Source organism: Propithecus coquereli, unplaced genomic scaffold (genome assembly GCF_000956105.1).
Source record: "Propithecus coquereli isolate 6110/MARCELLA unplaced genomic scaffold, Pcoq_1.0 Scaffold6, whole genome shotgun sequence".
Taxonomy (NCBI): Eukaryota; Metazoa; Chordata; class Mammalia; order Primates; family Indriidae; genus Propithecus; species Propithecus coquereli.
Genome location: NW_012151951.1, coordinates 7,847,659 through 7,864,884, shown reverse-complemented (window position 1 = coordinate 7,864,884; position 17,226 = coordinate 7,847,659). Strand labels below are relative to the sequence as shown.

The 17,226-nt window shown below is 37.6% G+C and overlaps 1 protein-coding gene across 1 annotated transcript in view; it reads left to right on the top strand.

Annotated features, from left to right (window-relative positions):
* The first annotated feature begins 2,884 nt into the window (after nt 1–2,884).
* The window catches only part of NPAT (nuclear protein, ataxia-telangiectasia locus), a 45,657-nt gene continuing 31,315 nt past the window's right edge, over nt 2,885–17,226 (top strand). Inside the window, exon 1 of the mRNA XM_012659237.1 lies at nt 2,885–3,023. Within this exon, the coding sequence (XP_012514691.1) occupies nt 2,987–3,023 (37 nt within the window). The 5' untranslated portion in view covers nt 2,885–2,986. The remainder of the gene's footprint in view (nt 3,024–17,226) is intronic.

Here is a 17,226-nt window from a genome sequence, read left to right as displayed (position 1 = left end):
TAAGAAACATGACATTTAAATTGACACATGAAAGATAAATAGAAACCAGCTAGGCAAAGAATAAGGAAGGATTTAACATTGACAATGAACTATTTAAAAGCACCCTTGCTTGTATGTAGTGACCTGTCATTTTGTTCAGCCAAAAGTTTAAATTACTTATCCTTGACTAGCACTTTCATCTCAACTGGCATTAAGGTTCTCATTTAATACATAACAATAAGAGGAAAGTCATATTCCTGTTTTAAAATGAAATTAAGCCAGGCTCAGTGGCCCATGCCTGTAATCACAACGTACTGAATATATGACGCATCCAGGAAGAGGCAGCCCTAAACTTGACCTTTTTTTCAAGCTGTAACTTTTCTGAATTTGTTTTTTCCCCTACAGTTTCTTAAAGATTACTTTGAAGAAAACAAAACGGTTTAGTATGACTCACATAAACAGAAGATGTTCAATCACTGATACATGCAAACAATATTTACCATGCACCTACTGTGTTTGAGGTATTATGTCAGGGATAGCTAGATAAATAGTGAACTAAATAGACACAAATCCTATCTCTATGGAGTCAAATCTAGGAGAAGAGGGTGACAATAGACAAGTAAACTGACAAATCAATGCATAATTCCAAATTGTGATATATGCCTCAAAGAAAACAAAAATACAGTAATAGAAAAAAACAGTAAAGAGGATCGTTTTAGATAAATTGTCAGGGAACATATCTCAGAGGAGGTTATAATAAAGCCAAGACCTGAATGAACTGGTGCCAATCACAGAAAGAACTAGAGGACCAACATTTCAGGGAAGGAGACTAGCACAATGAAAGGGTCCTAAAATGGAGAAGAGCATGGTATGTTGGAGGAACTGAAAGAAGGCCAAAGGAACTATAGTAAAGTGTAGTAAGAGTGTCATTAGATAAAGATGAACTCCATTTATATAATCCAGACTATCTAGGTTCCACTCCCAACATTCAACTGAAATGATACAGATTTCCTAACAGCCTCTGAATCGGCAAATCCAATGTCCCCTTTTAAATCTCAATCAAGTTGATCCTTTTGCAGAATTTGACAATGCTTACATCCCAACTTCCTAGAAATAACTCTACCTTTAGCATGCCATTCTTTTCTAGTGGTTAAGAGTGTGGGCTATGCTGCAAGTTTTTGATGTTTAAAGAATTAAAAACAAAAACAAAACAAACAGTGTGGGCTCTGTAGTCAGATTGCATTGGTTCAAATCCTGGTCCACTCACTTGCAAGCTGTATAACCTAGAGCAAATTAGTTCATCTCTACAAACCTCAGTTTCCCAATGACGAAATGAAAAACAATACTAGTACCTACCTCAAACAGTTGTTGTAAGGATTCATACACGTTTAAGACAGTGCCTGAAAGTGTTGACAGCAAGTGTGCAATAAATGTTAGCACTTATCATATGCCCTTCCTTTATGACTGTTTCATAAGTATCTTTTGATGGTGGTTCTTCCACCCACACTGCAAGAACATCCTTGTCTCCTTGGTATCCATTTCTACGTCTTCAACACACTGAAAATGCCCAATATGTTGGGAGAACTCCCAAATACATTTCGTTCAATACCACACCTCACTCTTGAGCTTCAGGAACCTTCTACACTTCGTGACTCTACACGCATTTTTCCTTCTGTATGGAAGGTTTCTATTAATACCATCCTCCAGGGCAATTTAGACACTGTGGGACCTCGCCGCAAACAATTGATATTCCCAGGCTGAGTTTTCGGAGAACCTCCGTCATTCCTCTACCATCACGGTACTTTTCTATCACATTATCCCCTGAACTGTAGTTGTCTTTCCACTTATCCATACCTGGTAAAAACAGCAGTTAACGCTCATGAGTGCTCACCAGAGGTAAAGATTATCTTATTTATCTTCACAAGGAAGATATAGTACGGCGAAACCACACAGGTAACAATCAGAATTCGAACCCTGTTTCCAGAGCCCATGCTCTTAACCATGAGGCTGTAGTTTAAATCTCAATAAATGCTCGCTGACTAAAAGTACTAATTAGGAGAGACAGATCAAAAGATGACTAGTCAAGTCGCCCAGATAAATCTGAACCCTAAGGTGACAGGAGAAAGGGACGCGTGGGAGGGAAGGTTCAATTCGGGGCATTTACAAGACGGAAGTCATTGGCTAAGTCCGCTACGGACTTGGAGAGAGGACAGGAGAGGGCGAAGAGGATCGGCGACCGGGAAAGAAGGGAGTGAAGAGAGGAGTCAAGGGCCGCTATGGAGGAATGCGTTAGATTGGGCATCTGGGGACAAGGACAGACTGGGTCGCACACGACTGAACTGTCCAAAGCAGAAGCCACTGTAGGGTTCCGCTCCCCTACCGTTGCACTTGGACGGCGTAAGTGGGATCTCTGGAGGCGGCGGTGGCGGCAGTCCAAATTCCCGTTCCTCTCGCCTTCTCCGAAGGCCGGAGCTTCAGAACCCTGTCAGTCACGCACCTATTCCCGCTTCCGGTTCAAACCAAGCGTCACGGCTCGGCGTCGGCCTTGGGAGGAAGAAGTAAGGCAGAGCAGCTGCGGAGCAGTATGCCCATGCGCGCCAAGTATCACTCAGTCTCCTCGGCTCAAAACACTCGCTCGCCCGAAACACTCGACTCATCTGAGGAAGCGCGCCTGCGCCCTGCCCACCAATGGCGAGCGACCTTGCTTTTGAGGCTGACCCTGGGGCTCCGGAGCTCGCACCCCGCCTCCTACGCCTCCTCGGCCCCACCCCTCCGACGCTGAGGACGGAAATGACGACAGTTCCAAGGCGAGCGGAGGCGGGTTTCATTTCGGCGCCTTTCTTTCTCCCGCGGAAGCCATTGGCTGGCGTGGAACGAAAGAGGCGGGACAAATTGCCGCGGGTTCAGTGCCGCCACTGGAACCGGGAGATGCGGCTCAGGAGCTGTCGCTGTGTTGGCTTTTACCTGAGTCTCGTTTCTTATTGTGACTCCTTCTGCGGTTTCGATCATGTTGTTACCCTCGGACGTAGCCCGGCTGGTATTGGGTAAGTGCGGACACGGGAGGTAGGGTTATTGGATCAGCCTAAACAGAACGGAAGGACCTTTGGAGCCAAAGGTTTCCCCTAGGTGGGGAAGCTTTAGGGGTTTGCCTCCCCGCTTACAAGTTCAGACTGGCGGTAATTCTTCGTCTCTTGGAGGCTCTGGGCAGTTTAAGCCTCTTTGTATGTGGATGCTCCTCTCCTCAGAGGCTGCGTGGCGAGGGGAGGGCCAAAGAGAAGCTCCGGATGGAACACCTGGGGCCCGGATTCAGAGGGCAAGTCAGGCCTGCGTACTTAATTGGGACCCCTGAAAGAGAGTTATCTACATGACGGACGGAGTGTGTGTTCTTCAACCGTATGCGCACTTTCTCTTGCCAGTGCTGGGACCAAAAGGACAAATTAGGACTTCCCCAGCCACTCAGCTTTGTAGAAAGACCTTCCTGACGCCCTTCTCATAACCCGCCCTTAGAACTACGAATTTGGGACTGGTGGGGGTGATCTTCCTTCTCCATCCTCCTCGTAGTACTTCCTTCAGTGTAGAGGTTTGAAATGCCAGTTGCATATTTTAAAACAGCAATTCCTATTCGTTTGATTAGCAAAAAACATTTAGGGAGAAATGCCTTTCATTTGAATACTTTCTAGCCCTGGTTAGTTTTTCCTCTACTTGAAGAGGGTTGGTTCGTGGGCCACTTGTCTGGCAGGGTGTATTGTCAGCGTGGGAGACGGGTTTTGTTGTTGTTTGTCCCCGGGAAGAATAAAGAAGATTGTATTGCTGGGAACAAAAGCCACGTAAAGCTCTAAACCCGAGCCAGTGACTTACAGACATCATATGCGACATCCCTAAAAGTAAATGGTAAACATCTGTGATGAAACCTCCTATAATATCCGCATCCATTGCTACCATTACTTTATTGTTTGGAAAACCCATTTTTCTTATGCCTCTTTTAAATGGCCAGCGCTATAATGGTGTTTGTGCAGGGCTCTTGATAAGCACATTTTGCAGGAAACGTTAGAGGGAAATAGTTCCGCCATCCATTTGTGAAGAAACTAATGACTTAAGCTTAAACTAATGTTTCATTAATGTTTGGTTAATCTTTTGCCTGCTTTTTCGGAATTGAGTATCAGCAGTTAACCAACATCTGTATCTTATAATTGTTCTATTTATTAGACTCGTATGTAAACCAATCAAAAGTAGACTCTCACAGTATATAGTGACATACTTTATTTTTTCCTCCATGCATATTTGCTTAAGAATTTTGAGTTTTGGGAGTTTAGTAATCCAGTTGAGTTTCAGTAACCATAGTCACATGGTTTCTCAGCATCAGTACTATTGACATTTTAGGCTGTATAATTCTTTATTATAGGGAGTATTAGGTGCTCAAATATTGTGGAATGTTTAGCAGCATCCTTGTCCTCTGTCCTCTAGATGCCAGTAGGACACTCCTCTACTTACCCCCTGCCCAGTGTGACAACGAAAAATATCCCTAGATATTGCCAGTATTTTCCCTGGAGGGCAAAATCAGCCCCAGTTAAGAAAGTTATTAGGAAAGCAATATGATATTCTAATTGGAATAATTCACACCAATTTGTGAGTGTTCTTTCTCCACAAACCAGCTGCTCCGCTTGACTTACTACTTTTAATGTATTAAAAACTCCAGAGTCACTGTTTTCTTATCCTAAAAATCTTCATTATCATTCACATTCCAGTTTCACTGCCACTAATCCTGGCAGTACGCGTCCCGTTACTTCTTTCTGACTTTTGTCATGGCTTCCCCTATAGTCTTCCTTGTAATTCATCTTATTTACTGTTACAAATCTTCCTAAAGCATTCACACCAAATCTTGTAGTCTAAGAGTTGAAATAAATGTTCACTTACTAAATTTCGAGTTGTACAAGAGTATACAATACAAAAAAAGCCTCCCCACGCTCACTGCTCTTTTGTTGATCATTACATATCTTATATATCTCATATATATCTTATATCAATAATTTTATTATTTGATCATGATTCTCCTATTAGTAACCCCTCCCCATCTTCAGTCTCTCTCTTCTTGGCCCCTTTTCCTTATGTTTTTTTCAGCAAATCTTTGCCTAATATGTTCCAAACACTGTGCCAATTGCTAAGCATAAGAGAGAAATAAATTTTCTCCCCTTAATGTTCAAATAATTAGCTTTTTACGCTTAAACACACACACACAAACACTTTCCTGGACCCCCACCTCACATTCTGTCTAATGCTCTGCATCATCCTTTGACAAGATTTATTAAAACAACAATGAATTACACTTAATTGTTCTTCTTCAGCTGCCTTTTATTCTTCAGGATACTTCAGTGTGGCTTTTTTTTTACCTCACTACTACACCTAAACAGCCCTTGCTGCTCAGCTACAGCCAACTGTTGCCTTGCTGAAATTTTTACAGATATTGTACAGAGCAGGCATCAAAGCATTGTTTATTGCTTCTGGCCCACCAGTTCAGTTTTTATCATATAAGGTGCTCTATGGAACTGATCCTACCTACCTCTCCTGCTTAATCTCAACTTCGTAACATCTGCCCCATGGTGCAAGCCTACCAAACTACTTGAAGTTTCTGGAATCTTGTGTATTCTGCTTCTTGTCTTCCTAGTACACTTATATTCAATTTGGGATCAAATATGACCTCTGAAACCTCTTTCAGCAAGTACTCCTTCTTAAATGTTCCCATAGCATTGTACTTCTGTTATATCCTTATCATGTCTTATTGTAGCTATGTGTGTACTTACCCCTTTCTTGGTAAAATATACATAACAAAATTCACTATTTTAGCCATTTTTAAATGTATAGCTTTTTAAGCTTAAAACAATGAGTTAAAAAAAGAGTTCTATGGCATTAAATACATTCACATTATTCTGCATCCATCACCACCCTTACCTCTAGAACTTTTTCATCTTCCCCAACTTGCATTTTTGTCCTGTTAACTATTTAATTACGGATTAATGGACAAGCTTCAAGAGTTCTGGTAGCCCCTGAAACTATCGATAAAGGTTTTCCTAAATAGGTTTGTTACCATCTGTATGAGTCAGCATCCATTCAGAAAAACAGAAACCAATCTGAGTATTTAACGTGGAAGAATGTAATGAGAGCATTGGTTGCACAGGTGCTAGAAAAGCTAGGAAGCCAAAAAGCTTACATGAGACAACTCAGAGATCACTACACTAGTCAGAAGAATGAGAGACAAAGCAACCCAGAGGCTGGGTTGACTGTGTAGAAGATAGAAGGTAGACTTGTCTGATGAGAGAGCCGTAGTTATAGAGGAGATTCTACTGAGACAGAGAGGGAATAGGAGAAAAAAACATGGCTTCTTCCTCCTGCCCTCCAGTCTCCCACTAGTGCTTCCCATTTACTGAACCCAGACAGAAGCCCGCTGACAGGATCCTGGAAAACAGTGCCTGTATAGATTCAGGCTTTATGTCCTACAGTACAGAGTAGGGGAAGGGTGAAGAATGGATTTGAGGTCTCCTCCTCCTTCAAACATGGCATAATTTCCCTCAAGCCTTGTAGTAATTTCCCTAGCTCGTCTCTTCCCATGAAATAAGTCCATCCTATTTTCTTACCACCTTTGCTTTTGCATTACAGTTAATTTGTGTGTGTATCTTGTCTCCTAGTAACTTTATAGACAGAGATTTTACCTCTGTCATTTGTGGATTTAATAATATAAGGCACTGTAAGGTAAGTCTTCCTAAGGATTCTTTATATTTTTAAAGGTCATTAAATCACTAGTAATTCTAGAGATTAAATAGAATATGTGAAGAAGATATTTTCACAGAGGGGCTTTACTGTCTTTTGCTTTCTTCAGGCTCCTCTTCTTTTTATCTTTCCATCTCTTCAAATAGAAGACTCTTGGCATCTCAATTCCTAAAATTTAAATACCCGTGATATAGTTTGAATTTTTTCTTTCCTTCTCCTTTTTGGTTGTGCTTCCTCTTCATTCTGTTTTGTTACTCATTACTACTTCCACTTAAAAGCAGGCTGAAGACAGTATTATGTTAAGAAAAAGGAAACTGAGGCATACTTTCTTACCTATTGAAATACTTTTCTAAGTAAGTTTACACAAAAAATACAGGTCTTTTATTTTGAAGTTGTTTTAGGAATAAAAGGGGAAAACATTAAATAACTAGTATTGATTGAAGGGTAATCATTTATATTATAGTGATAAGAGATGATTGGTGCCTAGTTTGTGTTTAAATTGTAGCATTTGAGATTCAGAACAATTCGTACCTAAAATTTCCCCTGTTACCTGAGAATTGTTTACAATCAGATACTTAACCCATTGACTGCCACATTCGAAAAAAAAATTTTTTCCTTGGAGCCATGGTGTTTTATTATGAAAATAGAATAAAAACTTTGAAAACAAAATAGTCCTTTCTAATTTAATGAAAAATGTTATTTTTTATTGTTTTCTATGCATGAGTTATATGCAACGCAATCCACATTTTTAGAATTAAATTGTCAATTGTAACAATAAGAACATCAACAAGTAAGATTTTCACAAACCAACTGCAGGGTTTTGCCCAGGGGCCCACCTATCACGTAACATGTATGCTACAGCAAGGCAATGTGAGTTGCCTGCACACCACGCGGCTCCCAAGGTAAAGAGTTATGAAGTGTGAGTTATATATGCTTCATAAGGCCCTGGGCTCAAAACTAGCATTCATTAAATACAACTGACAGGGCAGTTAGTGTGTTAATGATGATAAATAAGCATTTTGTGGACAAATCACTGGTTAGTCATATATATAGTAACTCGTCACTTTTTGTCAGGTTCTTGGAAACTGCAACTATAAGTGAAATCACATAACCAAACCAATGTGATCATAGGCTAATTGATATAAACAAGAATTAAGTTCCTGTGGCATATTTCTAGTCCCAAAAACATCACCAAACTTCCAAATAAAGACCAAAACACTTCTAATATTAAACATTGAAATAAGTGTAAGTTATACATACATTTACAAATGAGTAATAAAAATATATAAGATGATTATTACTCAGTTATCTCAGTTCAAGATGATGGGTGGCCAGAGCCTATCCCTGCAGCTCAAGGTGCAAAGCGGGAACCAACCCTAAATGGAATGCCATTCTATCGCAGGGCATGCTTCCACATACATATACACTTACTATGTGCAGCTAACTCATTCCAAATAATTGTCAGAAAGCCAGCCATCATAAAAATGATTTTTTGGCAGGCTAAAAACGAAAGGGAAAAAAGCAGTGTAATCTTTGATCCAGTTAATTTTACATCTGTGGTGTGATTATCAATGTTATGGGAATATCGAAGTAGTGGTATCTGAGATAAAAGATTTCTTCAGGTTCTGAAGTGCTTTCTTGTGCTCCAGAGCACAATGCCTTTGGTTTTCTATTTGTATATTTGTTTGTTTCTCCTCATAACATTAGTTAGCAAAAGATAAGAAAACTGACTCATCAACTACAAGTAGAGAGTGGTGAGTTGATTCCCAAATTGCACTTAGGGCATTACCTGAAGTGGGATGACTGTGTCCTTGCCCTTTCCTCTTTAAAACCCTCATACATAATGACTTTGTAGGCTATCTCAGTTTTTTTGACTTGTAGGACCTGGTTAAAGATACAGTTCCAGGTAAAGAGTAGAACGTTATAATTTTAAAGTTGGAGAAGACCCTACAAATAATTTTCTTTAGGAGCTAACAAATACTATTATACCAGCACCGAGATGAGTGTACTACAAAGGCAAGTAATACCTATGAGGATTATAGGTAATAAAAGTGTCGTATGTAAAGGATTCAAAAAAAGGTTCTCTGAGGAAGTGATAGTTATACTAAACTCTGAAAAATGAGTTGATGTTAGCTAGGCTAAGAAAACATAAGCTGCCCAAGCAAAGGGAATAGAGTATATAATGGCCTTGAAATGAGAGCATTTGCATATTTGTGGAACTAAAGACCAGTTTGGCCGGAAGTGATAGAATGGAAAACATAAGGCTGAAGAGGAAATTAGGGTGCAAAGCAAGTAGAGCCTCATCTGATGTGAAAAATTTAGAATTCTACTTTTTCATTGAGGTAAAATTCACATCACAAAGTAAAAAATTCAGTGGCTTTTATTTACAAATGTGCAACTTTCAGAACATTTCCATCACTCCAAAAAAAATACCCATACTGTTAACAGTCACTCCCAATTTCCCTCTTTCCCCATACTCTGCCAACCACTAATCTATTTTCTGTATCTTTGGATTTTCATTTTCTGGACATTGCATGTAAATGAAATATAATATTTGGCCTTTTGTGTTTGACTTCTTTTACATACCATAATATTTTCAGGATTAATACATGTCATAGCAGGTATTAATACTTTATTTCTTTTTATGGTCGAATAATATTTCATTGTATGCGTATACCATATTTTGTTTTTCCATTCATTGATAGACATTTGAGTTGTCTCCACTTTTTGACTGTTACGAAAAATGCTGCTATGAACATTCATATACAAGTTTTGTTTGGATGTATGATTTCAGTTGTCTTGGGTATGTACTTAGGAGTGGAATTGCTTGGTCATATAGTAACTCTGTTTTGCTTTTGGGAACCTGCCAAATGATTTTCCAAAGTGGTTGCATAATTTTACATTCCCACCAGCAATATTTGAGGCTTCCAACTTCTCCATATCCTTGTCAACATTTATTACTATCTGTCTTTTATGATTCTACTACTGGGTATGAATTGGTATCTGATTGTGGCTTTGATTTTTTGTTTTCTTAGTGACTAAGTTGAGCATCTTTTCATGTGCTAGATAGCAATTTGCATTATCTTCTTTGGAGAGAGGTCTACTCAGATCTTTAGTGCATTTTTTAATTAGGTCACTTGTCTCTTTATTCTCTTATGAGTTCTTTTATAGTTTTGTTTCTATTCTCTCATCAGATATGTTATTTGCAGATATTTTCTTCCATTTTGTCATTTGTCTTTTCACTTTCTTGGTAGTGTCCTTGGAAGCACAGAAATTTTAAATTTTGATGTTCAGTTTATTTCTTCTTTGGTTGCTTGTGCTTTAGGTATCATATCTAAGAAATCATTGCGTAATTCCAGGTCATAAAGACTTACATGTTTTCTTTTCAGAGTTGTATAGTTCTAGCTCTCACATTTAGGTCTTTGATCCACTTCGAGTTAATTTTTAGATATGGTATGAGGTAAAGGTCCAACTTCCTTCTTTCACATGTGGATATGCAGTTGTTCCAGCACAGTTGTTATAAAGACTATTCTGTCTCCCAATGAATTGTCCTGCCACCCTTTTCAAAAATCAGTTCACCATCAATGTCTGGAGGGGAACCTGTGGACTTGGAGCCACGTGTGGCCTTCTGAATCCTTGAATGCATCCTTTTGACTGAATCCAAATCTTACAGAAAAAAATCCTTTTATTAAAGCAGAGAAAGACGAAGCTTTTCTTGACTCCTCTGGTGCTTCAAAAAGAGCAATCTTGAAATCGGAAGGTCGCAGGTTCCCCACCCCTGGATAAGTGTGATTGCTTCAAATTTTTCTTCATTTTCAACATTGTGTTGGCTATTCTGGATCCTTTGCATTTCATTATGAATTTTAGGGTCAACTTGTCAATTTCTGCACAAAAGGCAGTTGAGATTTTGATAGAGATTGTGTTGAATGTGTAGGTGAATTTTGACAGTATTGACTTTTTTTTTCTTTTTCAGAATATTACACGGGTACAAACGTTTAGGTTACACATATTGCCTTTGCCCCACCCGAATCAGAGCTACAAGCATGCCCATCCTCCAGATAGCACACCACACCTGTTAGGTGTGAATTTACCCATCATCCCCTCCTTGTTCCTCCCACTTGCCCGACACCTGATGAGTGTTACTTCCATGTGTGCACATATGTGTTGATCAATTCATACCAATTTGATGGTGAGTACGTGTGGTGCTTGTTTTTCCATTCTTGTGATACTTCACATAGGTGAATGGGCTCCAGCTCCATCCAGGATAATCCAAGAGGTGTTAGTTTACCGTTGTTTTTTGTGGCTGAACAGTACTCCATGGTATACATATACCACATTTTATTAATCCAGTTTTGTATTGATGGGTACTTGGGTTGTTTCCACATCTTTGCAATTGTGAATTGTGCTGCTATAAACATTTGAGTGCAGATGTCTTTATTACAGAATGTCTTTTTTTCCTTTGGGTAGATGCCCAGTAGTGGGATTGCTGGATCAAATGGTAGTTCTTCGAGGTATCTCCATATTAGTTTCCATAGAGGTTGTACTACTTTGCAGTCCCACCAGCAGGGTATGAGTGTTCCTTTCTTTCTGCGTCCACACCAACATTTGTTGTTGGGGACTTTTTGATAAAAGCCATTCTCACTGGAGTTAAGTGACATCTCATTGTGGTTTTGATTTGCATTTCCCTGATGATTGGAGATGTTGAGCATTTTTGCATATGTTTCTTGGCCATTAGTTTGTCTTCTTTTGAAAGTTTCTGTTCATGTCCTTTGCCCACTTTTTAATGGGGTCGTTTGATTTTTTTCTTTGTGATATTCTTGAGTTCTATATGGATTCTAGTTATTGGCCCTTTATCAGATGTATACCATGCAAATATTTTCTCTCTTTCTGTAGGTTGTCTGTTCTCCTGATAGTTTCTTTGGCTGTGCACATGCTTTTTAGTTTGATCAGGTCCCATTTAATTATTTTTGTTGATGCTGTGATTGCTTTTGGGATCCTCTTCATAAATTCTTTGCCTAGGCTGATGTCTATAAGAGTTTTTTCAACATTTTCTTCTAGAATTCTTACAGTTTCATGCCTGAGGTTTAAGTCTGTTACCCATCGTGAGTTGATTTTTGTGAGAAGTGAGAGGCGTGGATTCTGTTTCAGTCTACATGTGGCTATCTAATGTTCCCAGCACCATTTATTGAATAGGGATTCTTTTCCCCAGTGTATTTCTGTCTGCTTTGTCAAAGATCAGATGGCTATATTAGGATAGTTTTATATCTGTGTTCTCAGTCCTGTTCCATTGGTCTATGTCTCTGTTCTTGTGCCAGTACCACGTTGTTTTGGTTACCATAGCCTTGTGGTATATGGCTTGAAATCTGATAAATTTATACCTTCCAATTTGTTCTTTTTGCTTAAGGTTGCTTTAGCTATATGGGGTCTTCTCTGGTTCCATACAAAGCATAGAATTATTTTTTCTAGATGCTTATCACTGGTCTCCAAGCCTCTCTGGGCTTAATCCTCACCGATGCCTTTCTGCTTCCAGTTCTGCTCCGCAACCTCTTCCCATGGAGTCTCCTATAGGTTCGGGCTCCCTTCCTTCAGACCCTCATCTGATTTGTGTTTATCTGTCTGTTTGTTTTTTCTCTTTCATCTAAAATTTCTCCATCTTACAGAGATGCTCTGGCTGGTGGTATCTTTGGTCTGCCATTTTGTCCCCCTATCTTGACTTTTTAATAATATTAAATGTTTTGATCCATAAACACAACATGTCTTTCCATTGATTTAGGTCTTTAATTTCTTTCAATGATAATCTCTCTGTAGTTTTTAGTGTTAAAATCTTGTACTACTTTTATTAAACTTCTTCCTAAGTATTTTATTTCTTTTGATGCTATTTTAAATTGTTTTCATAATCTAATTTTATTTATTTTTTTTTTTGAGACAGAGTCTCACTCTGTTGCCCGGGCTAGAGTGCCGTGGCATCATCCTAGCTCACAGCAACCTCAAACTCCTGGGCTCAAGCGATCCTCCTGTCTCAGCCTCCCGAGTAGCTGGGACTATGGGCATGCGCCACCATGCCCAGCTAATTTTTTCTATATTTTTAGTTGTCCAATTAATTTCTTTCTATTTTTAGTAGAGACGGGGTCTCGCTCTTGCTCAGGCTGGTCTCGAACTCCTGAGCTCAAACAATCCGCCCACCTCGGCCTCCCAGAGAGCTAGGATTACAGGCGTGAGCCACCGCGCCCGGCCAATAATTTAATTTTTTGATTATTCATTGCAAGTGTGTAGATAGAAATGATTTTTTTTTTATATTCATCTTGTATCCTGCAACCTTGTTGAAGTCATTTATTAGTATTAATAGATATTGGGGGATTTTTTGGTGGATTCCTTAGGATTTTCTATGTAATACTCATATCATCTGCAAGTACAGGTAGTTTGACTTTTTTGGATGCTGACATTCCAATCTGGATGCTTTTTATTTCAATTTTTTTTCCTAATTGCCCTAGCTAGAACTTCCATACAATGTTGAATAGAAGTGGCAAGAGCAGACATCCTTGTCTTGTCCCTGATCTTGTGGGGAAAACATCGAGTCTTTAAGTATTGAGTATGATGTTTGTTGTGGATTTTTCTTAGATACCTCTATGAGGTTGAGAAAATTTCCTTCTATTTCCAGTGTTTTTATCATGAAAGCGTTTTGGACTTTGTCAAATTGTTTTTCTCCACCTATTGAGATGATAATTTGTTTTTTGTCTTTTACTCTATTAATATAGTATGTTACAGTGATTTATTTTTTTAACCAACCAACCTTACATTCCTACATAAAATCCCACATGGTCATGGTACATCATCATTTTTATATGTTGCTGAATTTGATTTGCTTGTATTTTATTGAGCATTTTTATGTCCATTCTCATAAACAATATTGGTGTACAGTTTTCTTTTCTTGTGATGTTTTTCTCTGGTTTTAGTATCAGGGTAATAACTGGCCTCAAAGAATAAATTGGGACGTTTTCTCTGTGCTGTTTTTTTAAAAAGTTTGTGAAGGATTGGTGTTAACTCTTTCAGTGTTTTGTAGGATTCACCATGGAGGTCATTTGGTCTTGTGCTTTTCTTTATAAGAAATTTATTACAAATTCAGTCTCTTGGTATAGGTCTATTCAGATTTTTTTATTTCTTACTGAGTCAGTTCTGGTAGCTTTGTGTCTTTCTAGGAATTATCCATTTCACCTAGATTTTGTAAATTGTTGGCATACAGCTGTTCATAGCATTCTTTTACAATTCTATTTATTTCTGTAATGTTGCTAGTAATGTCCAGGCTTACATTCTAGATTTTAGTAATTGAGTCTTCTCTTTTTCATCGTCAGTCTGGCTAAACATTTGTCAATTTTGTTGATCTTTTCAGAGTACCAACTTTTGGTTTCATTAATTTTTCTCTGTTTTTCCTTACTCAGTTTATTTCTACTTAATATTTATTACTTTCTTCCTTCTGCTTTGTTCTTTTTTTAGTTTTTAAGAGGGAAGATTAAGTTATTGATTTAAAATTTTTCAGCTTTTTTAATACAGGTGTTTACAGCTATAAATTTTCTACCGTACATTGCTTTAGGTGGATCTCATAAGTTTTGCTATGTTGTGATTTTGTTTTCATTTATCTCAAAATATTTTCTAATTTCCCTTTTGATTTCTTCTTTGACCCTTTTATTTAGGTAGGTGATAGTTCCACATATTTGTGAATTTCCTGCACTTTCTAATGTTATTTCTAATTTAATTTTGCTGTGGTCAAAGAGCTTACTCAGTATGGTTTCAATATTTTTAAATTTATTGAGAGTTGTTTTATGTCCTGATACATGGTCTGTCCTGGAAAATGTTCCATGGACACTAGAGAAAAATGTGTATTCTGCTGTTGTTGAATGTTATAGAACATTATGTGTTAGGTATAGTTGATTTACACTGTTGTTCATATCTTCTGTTTCCCTGTTGATCTTCTGCCTAGTTGTTCTATTACTTATTGAAAGTGAAGTATTAAAGTCTCCAACTTTTTTGTTGAATTGTCTGTTTCTCACTCCACTTGTCATTTTTTTGTTTCATGCTTTTTCGGTTCCATTGTTAGGTGCATATATGTTTGTAATTGTTATCTTTTTGATGGATTGGCCCTTTTATTATTACCTTTGTCTCTGGTAACAATATTTGTCTTAGTGTCTACTTTCTCTAATATAAGTTGAGCATCCCTAATTCAAAAATCCTAAATCTGAAATGCTGTAAAATCTGAAACTTTTGACTGCTCATATGATGCTCATTGGGAAATGCTTAGATTAGGGATATTCAACTATTAGGAGTAAGTATAATACAAATATTCTAAAGTCCAGAGGAAAAAAAAAAAAACCAACCAAAATCTGAAACATGTCTGGTCCCAAGCATTTTGGATAAGGGATACTCAACCTATATTTAACATCTTCAGGACTCATTTGATTACTGACTAGAGGATGTATCTTTTCTATCATTTACTTTCAACCTGTTTGTGTCTTTGAATCTAAAGTGTTCCTTGTTCATGACATATGGTTGGATCATGGTTTTTCCTATTCTCTCAATCTCTACTTTTTTACTGGAATGTTTAATCCATTAAAATTTAATGGAATTACTGATAAGGGATGAATTGTATCTACCATTTAGCTGTTTTCTGTATGTCTTAGTTATTCTGTCTCTTTATTACTGCTTATTTTGTGTTAAATAAGTATTTTCAATTTACTATTTTGATTCAATTTGTTGTTTCTCTTATATTAATATTTTTTATTTTTCTGTTATTTTCATAGTGATTGTCCTTTGGGTTACAATTTACTTCTTAAGTTAAAACAATTTTATTTAGGCTGGGTGCGATGGCTCATGCCTCTAAGCCCAGCGCTTTGGGAGGCCAAGGCAGAAGGATCACTCAAACCCAGGAGTTTAAGGTTATAGTGAACTATGATTGCACCATTGTACTCCAACCTGGGTGACAAAGCAAGACCTTGTTTCTAAAAAATAAAATAAAAAAAAAAAAATCTTATTTAGAGTAATACCAATTTAATTTTAATAGTATATAAAAACTTGGACCCTGTATAGCTTCTCTTCCCCATCCTTTTTAAGATCAAGGTCATATAAATTACGTCTTCATACATTATATACCCATTAAGCCAGCTTTATAATTATTTTTGCATGCAGTTGTATTTCTAAGCAGAGAGAAAAAGTTACATGCCAAAAAAACATTTATACTATTTTATATTTACCTGTGTAATAGTGTGGTTATTTTCCAGTATGCTTTCATTTTAGCCTTAAGGGCTTCCCCTTTAGTATTTCTGACAGGGCAAATCTGCTAGCAACAAATTCTCTCTGTTTTGCTTATCTGGGAATAAGTTAATTTCTTCATTTTTGCTGGAGAGGCTTCTGGATACAGAATTCTTGGTTGACCCTTTTTTTTTGAATATTAGGTCTTTGAATATCATCTCATTGCCTCTGGCCTCTGTGGTTTCTGATGAGAAATCAGCTATTAATCTTAGATGAGCCGTTTCTCTTGCTGCTTTCAAGATTTTCTTTTGTCTTTTCACAGCTTGATTATGATGTGTCTAGGTATGGATCTCTTTGAGTTTATCCTACTTGGAAATTGTTGAGCTTCCTGGATGTGTAAATTAATGTTTTTCCTCAAATTTAGGAAGTTTTGGGACATGATATCTTCAAATATTCTTTCTGCTTCTTTCTGTCACTTCTCTCATCATGAGATTTCCATTATGCTTATGTTGGTACACTTGATGGTGTCCTACCAGTCTCTGAGACTGATCATTTTTCAACATTCTTTTTTTTTTTGTTTCTGTTCCTCTGAACATACTCTTCTTTCTTTTATCTCCTAAAATCTGCTATTGAGCCCCCTCTAGTGAATTTTTCATTTCAGTTATTATACTTTTGAAGTCCAGAATTCCCATTTGATTCTTTCTTATAGTATCTACAGTCATGCGACACGTATAGACGTTTTGGTCAATGACAGACCACATATATTTAATACAATGATGGTGCCATAAGATTATCTTTTTACTATACCTTTTCTATGTTTAGATATGTTTAGATACACAAATATTTACCATCATGTCACAGTAGTAGTCAGTACAGTAACATATATAGATTTGTAGTCTAGGAGCAATAGGCTACACCACATAACCTAGGTATGCAGTAGGCTATACCATTTAGGTTTGTATAACTGCACTCTGTGAGGTTTGCACAACCACAAAATTGCCTAACAATGCATTTCTCAGAATGTGTCCTGGTCAAATGATACATGACTATATTTCCTTATTGGTATTTTCTATTTAGTGAGACATTGTTCCTATAACTTCCTAAGCATGGTTTCCTTTGGTTCTCTGAACTTATTTAACAACGGCTCATGTAAGTCTTAATTTCAGTGTCTGGATTTCCTTGACATGTTTTTTCCTTGACTGTTTTTGTTTGTTTGTTTGTTTTTTATTGTGTATGAGCCATACT